Genomic DNA, 10,362 nt, shown 5'->3' with positions numbered 1-10,362 from the left:
TAATGTTTAGCACATATCATTCACATATGTTTTTTTTATATATATTTTTTGAGAGATTAAAACAAATAAAAAGAGCTAAACTAGAAAGAAGATTTGGATCATTTCTGTCTGCTAAGTTTTTAATAATAACAACAACAACAAGATCATAATCATAATCATAGAAATGCTAACACGGACGGGTTAGAAAAGATGGAAGAAAAAAATTATATTATATACTTATCTATATATATATTTATATAACTTAAACTAAGAGAAAGCTATTAAAAAAATTACTTGAAAGATTACTTGTCTAGCTATTAAAAAAATTTGTATACAATGAAGCAGCTTGTAAATATATATATATAGAAGCATGTGGTTGGCCTATATATTATTATAGCGCATTATGATCAATATATACTATCTAATTTTTTTTACATGATGATGTATATAATGTAGTTATAGATGACTTCTTACAAATTTTTAAAAAATTTCGAATAATTTAAGATATCGAAATCAAGATTCAAATAGTTTGTTGCACGCGTGCTTGTTTTAGTATTTATACGCGTGTATAACATGCTATTTGAATCCTAATTTCGACATCCTAAATTATCAAGAATTTCTTGAAAAATTTGTGGGAAGTTCCTGTAACTATATTATATACTGTGTAAAAAAATAGAGTTACAACTTATCTATGTACTAAAAATACTAAAAACAATCACTGACCAAAAAATTTCCATATATATTTGTAGTGAATTTTTTCCTATCTCTTTTATGGTTATATTTTTTGTTTGGATGTTCAAAAAATAATTAATACCATATGTATTCAAAAATTCAATTCCTCTATAAATAAATTGCATAGCTTTTAAATCTTTTTTCTCTTTCAACGAGTCAAAATTTGAAAATTATTAAAAATCACCTTTTAATTTACATTACACATTGTTATCCCTGTTTTCCCCAGGACACGTGGCATGAAACAATGAGTCCATGGGCTCCCTCAAAGAGATCCAGGCTCATCCCAAGCCCGATGAACATGGAAGAAGAAAGTCCTGATAGCCCAATCGTCAATAAACCCAACAACGCTTGATGGGTGCGACCATATCAAGGGAACCAGGACCAAGGTGCAGGTCCAACTCATCTTCCCAGTCTCGACCTACTCGTATCCTCCGGGATGCCAATAGAGGTGGCAAGCTCACTAGTCTGGGAATAGACCTTGTCGAGAATGAACCCGTCTTGGTGAGCAAATCAAGACTCTGGTAAATGAACTGGGACATTAGTAAAGGAACCCGGACCAGACGTCCGAATAGGACAAGTTTGATCTTCCCTGATGCTGACAGGTCCCCGAGAAACACGGAAGTTGGTCTCCTCAACTAACCTGCAGAAGAGGTTACGCACAAAACGTACGCTGTTCCTAGGAAACAATACCGTCACTACTCTGACAGATCTTGTCCCCACGATCCCCTTAGAAGCCCACGCGGACCAGTCTGAGGTTATGTACTATTGGCAGCTGTAAGGCTTGGCTATGCCCAAGCCGACCCAATGGACCCTGATTAATATGATTTATTAAGCAACATTCTTTGTATTATGGCTCCATTAGTGAGTAAACTATGATTACATCCCTATTGGGCCCGGATTATTCCGGCCTAAGCTCATTGCATCTAACTGCCTATATAAATAGGGTCAGATGGGCACTGTAGCGGGGACCCCAGATTTTCGCTTGTAATTACTCTGCTAAAACTTGCAGAAAACTCTATTGTCAAAAGCTCTTTAAAGTCTAATATAATAAACTTGTGGACTAAGGCTCATTAACGCCCCAACCACGTAAATACTTTGTTTGTTTCTCTTTGATCATTTCTTCCTAGTTCTTATTTCTTAATCTATTTTTAGTTTCCAAAAAATTTGGTAAACACACATCATAATATAGAAGGAAAAAAATTACATGAGTATTAAATTCAAAATAAAGTTCTCAAAATGAATTAATTATTCTTATATGTTTTTGTTTCCATAAAAAGTTTTAGTAAAATCTTACTAAATAATCATTTTTCCATCTATAATAATAATAATAAATAGATAGATGCTATATGGGTATAGTGATAAAAAAAGAAAAATCACTAGCTACCCAATATAATTTTCCATATATATTTATTAATATAAACATTTTATATATATTTAGTCAATGGCTTGCAACCTTTACATATATATATATATATATATATATATTGTTTATGTTGGTCTTTTCCTTGAATTAATCCATCAATCCTTCCTTGTATACAGACATTTTATTATTATAGATATCTTTTAGACCAAACTTTCTTTTTATTTTTTCATTCAATGTCGATCGATCATATGGAGAATCTTGTTTCCAGTTGGTCCAATGATATTGCTGGGAAAACGTTACCGGAATCATACATATTCCCACCGGAAACAAGACCAGGCCACCTTTCTTTCCCTATAAGCAACTCCATTCCGGTGATCGATCTTCAAAATAATCACGATCAATCTTCTACCATTCACAACATCATCAAAGCTGGTCAAGAGTATGGAATTTTTCAGGTCCATCATTATTATTTGAACATATATAATAATATTGAATCGATCTAGCTATACAACTACATATTTTTTTCTTTGATATATATTATATATGATATTATAACTTCATTTGCAGGTGATTAATCATGGAGTTTCGGAAGAGTTAATGGATGAGACAATGAAAGTTATGAAGGAGCTTCACGAGTTGCCTCCTATGGAGAAAGCAAGAGAATGTTCCAAGGACCCTTTGAAGAGATGTAGGCTTTACACAAGTAGTGAAAACTTCTCTACCGAAAAGATTCACTATTGGAGAGATGCTTTAGTTCATCCTTGTCACCCTCTTGAGGAACACATACAATTTTGGCCACAAAATCCAACTCAATACAGGTATGTATATATAAATATATATATATGGTGAATATATATAGTAATTGATTGTGTGATATGGTTTTATATATATATAGAGAGATTGTTGGGAAATATACAGTGGAAGTGAGGAAGTTGGGTGAGAAGATATTGGAAATGATAGGGCAAGGATTGGGAATGAAGGCAGGGTATTTCAGTGGTGAGCTTAGTGAGAATCCAGTGGTGTTGGCTAATCACTACCCGGCTTGCCCAGAACCGAGTTTAACCTTGGGCATAGCTAAACACCGTGACCCTAGTCTCATCACCATTCTTCTTCAAGGAGATGTTCCTGGTCTTCAAGTTTCCAACGATGGAAATTGGGTTGTCGTTCAACCTATTTCTCATGCATTTGTCATTAATATTGGCTATGTTTTACAGGTATATATATACATGTCTCTTCCTTTAACTAAATGTATAAAGAGAGGGATTAGTGAGAATATATCAATGCTATTTTTGCCAAATAACCCACTTTTGATAAAAAAAAAAAAAATTGTAAAATAACTTTTATTTGAAATTCAAATAAGGTTTCGAGATATCCAAAATGATGTATAGATTTCTTTATAAGGTGTTAAGAATTTCCAACAGGGTATCGAAGGATATTAGTGGTGTGCAAAAGATCATTTTGTAAAAAAAAATATCAAAATAAAACTTTTATACAAAGCAGCTGTAAAACGAAAACTATTTTATCAAACATTATATATATATAGAACTACTACAAATTATTCACTTTGTTTACAATATGGGGGCATTTTTTTCTATTTTTGGTATTTGGATAGAACTTTTTACAAATTTTCAAGAAATTGTGAATAAATTATGGTACCGAAAATAAGGTTTAACGTACTTGTTTTTTTTTAATTATAAATTTGAACAATGTTTTCATCTTCGTAAACTATTCAGAATTTTTTGAAAATTTGTGGGATGCTCTAAATAACAATAATGTATATTGTCATATAAAAAAAATTAAGATTATATTTATTCAAGTCCTGAAAATAGAAAAAAAAAAATACACTAGTGTTGTCAAAAAAGATAGATATATTGTAGGATATATCTATATATTTATAACTAGAAAAAGAAAAAGAGAAAAAGAGCTCATATTAGTTTATTATGCTTATTGCTTTCTATACATTCACTTTGATCGTGACTCTATATTTATAATAAGTCCACCACCTCCTTCAATGATGTTACAAATCCATATTTAATGTATATGCATAAACATGTAAGATTTTAGAATTGTGATATTTACATAATATGATATATATATATATATGACTTTTGGTATAGGTGATTAGTAATGGAAAGCTAAAAGGAGCGGAGCATCGAGTGGTGACTAATTCAAGGGTTGATAGAACGACAGCATCGTTGTTTATTTATCCTTCAAACGACAGTATTATTGAGCCAGAAACGACATTAGTTGATGATTCCTATCCCCCACTCTACAGACCCTTTCAGTACAAAGATTTCCGTCGCTACTATATCTCAAATACTGCTGATGCTAGTAAACTACGTCAATTCATGGATAAAATGTAGTAGCATTAGCAAACAGGTACACTTGATTCTCTACTCCAACCTAGCTTTAATTAGGTTTATATCAATTTATTAAGGCTGTGTTTAGTGATCTGTAATTGTAATGGCTTTGGCAACTTGCCAAGTCAAAGGGATTGAACTACTACATAGACATTAGCTGTACTGAGTTTTAGAATATTTATGTGCTGAACTCAACATCATCATCATTATGAAACATTTACATATATATTATATTTAAGACAACTTATTTTGATCTTTCTTTTTAATTTATATAGCTCAATTTAGCTGTTTTTGATTATTATTGGATTATTAAACAAAGATTATGAATCTGGATAGACTGACCTATAACTGTAATAATACTCATTAGAAAATAGGAGACTCAAACAAGACCAATCATTACTATTCATGGGAAAAGATGATATTGATAAAGTGATGAAGTAAAGGATGACCATTTTAATATTCATTCCCCAACTTTATTTGGGTTATTTTTGGTATCGTCATACAACAAATTTCAACGTTTTGATACTAGTCTTTACATTATGTACAACTACAAAGAGCATAATTTTCAGTGTAATGACATTCGATGATTCAAACACCATGCCTTCATCTCCAACTGAACTTTGAAATATGAAAAAACAAAAATCAAACTGGATATGAAGATTATGGAGATGAGTTCTAAGAATCTTCAGCACTAATAATTAGTGAAAAAGACAACAAAAAGGTCCTATGTATCTGTATTAGCAACTTCACTGTCATCTTGTTCAGCCTCAGAGTTGTTCCCTCCGGAGATCATATTCATTAAGGATTTTGTAGCTCGGCCAACAACACGAGAAGTCTTCTTTGCAGCACCAACAACCGCAGGTTGTAAAGATATAATGGGCAGGCTTGCTCTTTCTTGAATCATCGCTGCATCAAATGAACAAATAACTTGGAAATCATATAGATTAGGCTATAGCAGCCAATAAAACCATTGTGAGTGCTTGTGAGCTCCATTTAATGTATCAAAAAATAATAGTAATAAATGGCTAGCAGCCAATAAGACATGTAACAAACAAGTATGGCTTTAAACGTACAGATAGTCTGTTGATGAGCAAGCACGCCAATCTGTCGAATTCCAGCTTCTGCCGCTTGCACCGCTTGGGTAGATTTAGTGACCCCATCAGCTATCTCTTGGCTGGTTTCAGAACAAAATACATCATATGTTGATTGAATGAAGAGCATAGAAAAAACAAATCATTCATTGTAGAAGAAAAACAAATAAAGATTCAACAGTGAGGCTATATATGCTCGTCCTACTACAATGCCAGAATGAGCCCACCAAGCCTAAAACTGTTGTAGGGCAAGATTGGATCAGCCCAACCCTAACCTTTTTTTTTTTTTTTTTACATTTCATGGATTTAAAAACAAAAATACAGTTTTTAAGTTTTTTTATTACAAAAATATGGTAACCAAATAAATACCCAATGTAGACCAAATATATATTAAAAAGGGAAAATCTTCCAAATAAATAGCCAATATATACCAAACATCACCACATACATACTCTATATCAAACCCTAAACCCTACCAAAAAAAAAAAAAAGATTACAAAACAGTAATAAAAAAATCGGACTGGATGTAAATTGTTCTTTGTTTCGCTAAGAAATGGAGCATCTCTGACATGACATTACCATAGAAATGGTTTTCTTTTGTGATTATATATAATCTACCCCGAAAACCAATGGCCTTGTATACTAACACATCCTACCAAACGTGTTCTTCTGATATTAAGGGGGTTTAATCCCGAGAGCTTTGCAAGTATGTGGAGATGCAAACAAACTTCTTCCATCAGGTGTTGAATGAGGGGGAAGTATATAGGAATGAAGAGATGTGATTTCAATTCAAGTCTATTTAACTATAGAGAAGGTATAAAATAACATAGGAAGCAGTTAAATCATCAGATCAAATTATTACCTTAGATCACTTAATTCCAATGTAAGATCGCTGATTTCCATTCCTGAGAGCCTAACGGCTGCCATTGTGCTAGGGAGTTCCTCGCGAGCTGTATCTGCTAGTTTTGAGAGAGATGTTGCAGCTCGCCCCATCGCCTATGGGACGAACAGGGGTGATCGATTTCATCAGCACGTTAGGGTGAGAATATAAGACTAAAGTTTTTGTTAATTTTCTTTTTCTTCGGAGAAAGAATGTTGTTACTTTTATTAAAACACATGTTGTCACGCATCAACAACTTATGGATCGAACAGAATGCGTTATCTAAACAATATAATTTCACTACACAATGACTGAAATTTCACAGAAGAATCCTATAAATGAGAAAAATCGGTGGACCCATATGCTCTGCTTAAATATTTAGACTTTAATGTACCATCATATAACAATCCCAGCATCATAATTGTGGAAAGATGTAGGATTTTTAACCTGTGAAAACAGAACATAAAGTACCTTTTTGTAGTTGTATTGTTTTGAGCCTTGAGGTTGAGGTACCTTATCCTCCACCATTTCACATTTCCATTAGTTATTTTTCTTAAAAATAAAAGTTCTTGTTTCCTTCTTGGCAAAAAGAAAACAGAGCAGAAGAAATACACACATTTTACACTATATTCCCTTTCATTTCTTCATTTTCAAAATGCCATGAAAAATTTCAGATACCCACAAACCATTATGTGGATATGCTACTTTATTAGTAGGCATCTCTATTCAATCACAAACTGGGATCCAAAAGAGGAGAAAACTTACATACAGAGTTGGGACAGCAGCAGCCACAAGGCTAATAAATGCCACAGAAGTCTGCACAAGTTCAAAGAAACCAGCTTTATCAGAACCCAAAAACTAAGTTTGAGTTTGAGATTATCGTAAGATAATCAACATACCCACTAACTAGGCTTCATTACAAATAATGAATGAACTATTGTATTTCACATATGTCTCTAAATTCAAACCTTTGAATCATGTCATGTATCACATGCATAGACATAACTATTACCCAATTTTCTTTCTTTTATCAAAATAAAACGAGAGGGAAGGAATACCGTGCAACCGATGAACGCAAGAAGAAAGAAAGCCTGGTCGCTCAAGCTCAATTTCGCCATCGATGGGATTGAAAGTCTAGGGCTTCCCACTTCCACACGCCACCCAACGTCCGCTGCTTCGTCCTTAACTCCATCAAGCTCTTCATTCGAACCCTCCTCTGCCTCCGACGAAACGATTCGGTACGCCGGTTCGGCGCTAGAAGATGTTGATTGAGAGGAACCCGAAGCCGAAAACGCAAGCAAGCGGTAGGGCTTGAAGCGCGAGCTCAAAGATATGGAATTGCAGTAGCTAGGCCGAAGAAGAGTAATCGAATTTTGTCTTGGCCCAGAGGAATCGAACCTACAAATTGAAGCCATTAACAGTCGAACATGAGAGTTTGTGGAAGAAGGACAAAAAGGTTTCATCTTGAAAAAGAGTAGCTGAGATATACTAAGCTATAGTTATGCTTCCCGGTCCGCCATTGGAGATAACTGAGTCTCCTTGGTCGTAAAAGGGTTTTTAATTTTTAAGGAAATTTATTTCTGAACAAGAAAATTAATAATTCGTACAAAATTAGGTGGTTATAATAATGGGATTCACGATAGGATGACACAAAAAAAGTACACTAATGCACCTATTTTTCTAACTCCTACCATAAAATCACCCTATAATAACAAGAAATAATTTTTTCTCAATAATTTTTATTAGGAATATTCACCATCCAAATTATTACATTTCTACATTTTGTGTGCACATATCTTTTTTTTTTTTTTACTAATTGGTCTAATGATTCTGATAAACTAACCTTTGAATATTTTTTTGACAAGAAAATAAAAATTATTTAAAAAATCATTTAAATTTATTGAAATCTTTGAAAAAATATAATTAAATCAATATCAATCCAAAACAAAACTCTAATTACTAAATCGGAGAAAGAAATCTAATTATTATTTTTTTTTTTTTAAGTTTTTCATAAATATATATATTTAATGTTTTTTTTTACATTTTTACGGTGCTGATTTTTTTCTTTCAAAAATACGATGTTCAAAGTTTTTTATTTATAAAAATGTAGTGTCAAAAAAATAGCAATTGGACAATAACTAGATATCAACTCACTGCATACTACACATTAAAAAAAAAAATAATTGGACAACAACTAGAAGTCAACTCATTGCATACTAACATGTTTTAAAAAAAATCAAAATATATTTTAAAACAATTAGAGAACTTATAGTAAATAACCCAAAACAATAGCATCAAGAAATTAATGTCCTCATTTTTAAAATTGTAGAGAAATGACTTTTTACATTGTTGATTACCTAAATTGTCATTTTCAATAATTTATTTATTTATTTAGGAGCGTATGACTTTAATATAGTGGTATATTTATATTAGTTTTTATTTTAAAGTTATACTGATTTTTTAAGTTTTTTATGGGTTGTTGGTATATTATTTTTCAACTAATGTATATATTTTTTGTGGTATGGTATATAATTTTTTTATGATATTTAGTTTCCATCTTATTGTACATAATAGTAGTATATAATTTTGTATCATGGTATTATATATATTTTAATTATAGTATATGAATTTGTTAGGATAGTATATACATTTTTTAGTAATAATTTTGTAAGTTTTATTAGTATTGTTATCCCCAAAATTTGAAAATGATGATGTGGCATTAGAAATGACAAGTGACAAGGAATGGTTGGGTGATCTGGCTTAGAAGTAGCCCAGTACATCAACGAAGAGTTTTGACTGCTTGAGAGGTGTCATGACCGACCGGGTAAGTTGCACCCGACCAGTAGTGACTTTGCTGCCCAGCACTGGCATGTCCGAGCCAAGTGCACCCAAGGAGCCCGATGCATGTCCGGTTGGACACCATACATCCGAGAAGCAGTCCAAGTGACCGGTCGGACACTCTACGCTTGAAGAGAGGCATCCGAGGGGAAGGATTGAGAGGGTGCGTGGCCAGCCATGTGCACCCCAGCCTGGTGCGTCCGAGCCCAGCGTCCGAAGAGGAGCTCGTGGAGCGTGTCCGGTCGGACACTTTGTGCCCGAGGAGATGTGTGCCCAGCCGTGTATCTCCCAGCAAGCGCATTCGAAGAGATCATGGGTGTGTCCGGTCGGACACCCCATGTCCGAGGAGAAGCGCGGGTTTGGTCCGAGCAAACTGTGTTTGGCATGATGCCAAGCTGTGTGAGTTCAAACCCAGCAAGCCGTGAATCTGATACGTGTCCGGTCGAACACCCTGCGTCCGAGGAGTGACAAAGGCCTGGTCCGTATGCATATGTCCAGCATGCATGTGTCCGACCAGCACTTGCATGTCCTACCAGCAAGTGCATGACTGTTCAAGTAGAGATGTGGCATGCTAGACCAGAGTGCCATGTTAGACGAGAGAAATGCGTGTCCTACCAGCCAAGTGCGTAACTAGTCAGTAGGGGTATGGCCGACCAGAAGATGATATTCATCAACCAAGTAGAACAGACTACGTCAAATTCCCAGAAACGGCTTCAACAAGAATCGGTCTGGGCATACGCGGGAATCTCTCATTCTTCACACAAATTGGGGGTTCTGTTGCATTTTTAATATCTTTTGTAATTTAAATATAATATGAATAATAAAATATCCCGATCCTAGGGGATATCAATGTATGATCCTAAGCCTATAAATACATGATTGATGGGATCAGAAAGGGACTTTTGGAATTTTGGAGTTTTGATCTTACTTTTCTAGAGAGAGAAAGTGATTTTTCTTGAGAGATAACTCTTTTGTATTCTGAGAATTTACACTGAAGAAACTCAGTTGACACGAGTTCATCTGACCTTGAGTGTAGATAAAATAATCATATCTCTAAGTGGATTAGGCTATTACCAACATATTGAGGCTGAACCACTATAAAAATTGTGTGTGTTATTT

The 10,362-nt window shown here is 33.9% G+C and overlaps 2 protein-coding genes across 3 annotated transcripts; one reads left to right on the top strand and one right to left on the bottom strand.

Moving 5' to 3' along the window:
• Positions 1–2,252: 2,252 nt before the first annotated feature.
• Positions 2,253–4,654, top strand: LOC133785267 (hyoscyamine 6-dioxygenase-like). The gene is made up of 4 exons (XM_062224519.1): positions 2,253–2,529; positions 2,642–2,892; positions 2,970–3,288; positions 4,192–4,654. Exons 1-4 carry the CDS (start codon positions 2,308–2,310, stop codon positions 4,435–4,437), a joined length of 1,038 nt encoding a protein of 345 aa, XP_062080503.1. The 5' UTR covers positions 2,253–2,307; the 3' UTR covers positions 4,438–4,654.
• Positions 4,655–4,867: 213 nt separating this feature from the next.
• LOC133785260 (uncharacterized) lies at positions 4,868–8,032 on the bottom strand. Of its 2 annotated transcripts, XM_062224514.1 has the most exons (6): positions 7,895–8,032; positions 7,464–7,803; positions 7,171–7,221; positions 6,388–6,521; positions 5,508–5,608; positions 4,868–5,340 (listed from the first exon to the last, which is right to left on the bottom strand). In XM_062224514.1, exons 2-6 carry the CDS (start codon positions 7,521–7,523, stop codon positions 5,159–5,161), a joined length of 528 nt encoding a protein of 175 aa, XP_062080498.1. In that variant the 5' UTR covers positions 7,524–7,803; positions 7,895–8,032; the 3' UTR covers positions 4,868–5,158. The 2 variants fall into 2 exon arrangements, with proteins under 2 accessions (XP_062080498.1, XP_062080495.1); XM_062224511.1 differs by having other exon boundaries at positions 7,464–8,003.
• Positions 8,033–10,362: the final 2,330 nt, after the last annotated feature.

Source organism: Humulus lupulus, chromosome 1, assembly GCF_963169125.1.
Source record: "Humulus lupulus chromosome 1, drHumLupu1.1, whole genome shotgun sequence".
In the NCBI taxonomy this organism is placed as follows: domain Eukaryota; kingdom Viridiplantae; phylum Streptophyta; class Magnoliopsida; order Rosales; family Cannabaceae; genus Humulus; species Humulus lupulus.
Note: the sequence above shows the minus strand (reverse complement) of the source record. Positions and strands in the feature narration are given on the sequence as shown.

Bases quoted from the DNA above. Each gene is read 5' to 3' on its own strand.
- LOC133785260 (XM_062224511.1), bottom strand. From the start codon at position 7,868: ATGAAACCTTTTTGTCCTTCTTCCACAAACTCTCATGTTCGACTGTTA. The intron at 6,522-7,170 runs GTAAGTTTTCTC...TTCGTCCCATAG, and splicing joins CTGCTGTCCCAACTCTGTAT to GCGATGGGGCGAGCTGCAAC. The intron at 5,341-5,507 runs GTACGTTTAAAG...CATTTGATGCAG, and splicing joins TGCTCATCAACAGACTATCT to CGATGATTCAAGAAAGAGCA.
- LOC133785267 (XM_062224519.1), top strand. From the start codon at position 2,308: ATGTCGATCGATCATATGGAGAATCTTGTTTCCAGTTGGTCCAATGAT. The intron at 2,530-2,641 runs GTCCATCATTAT...CTTCATTTGCAG, and splicing joins AAGAGTATGGAATTTTTCAG to GTGATTAATCATGGAGTTTC. The intron at 3,289-4,191 runs GTATATATATAC...CTTTTGGTATAG, and splicing joins ATATTGGCTATGTTTTACAG to GTGATTAGTAATGGAAAGCT.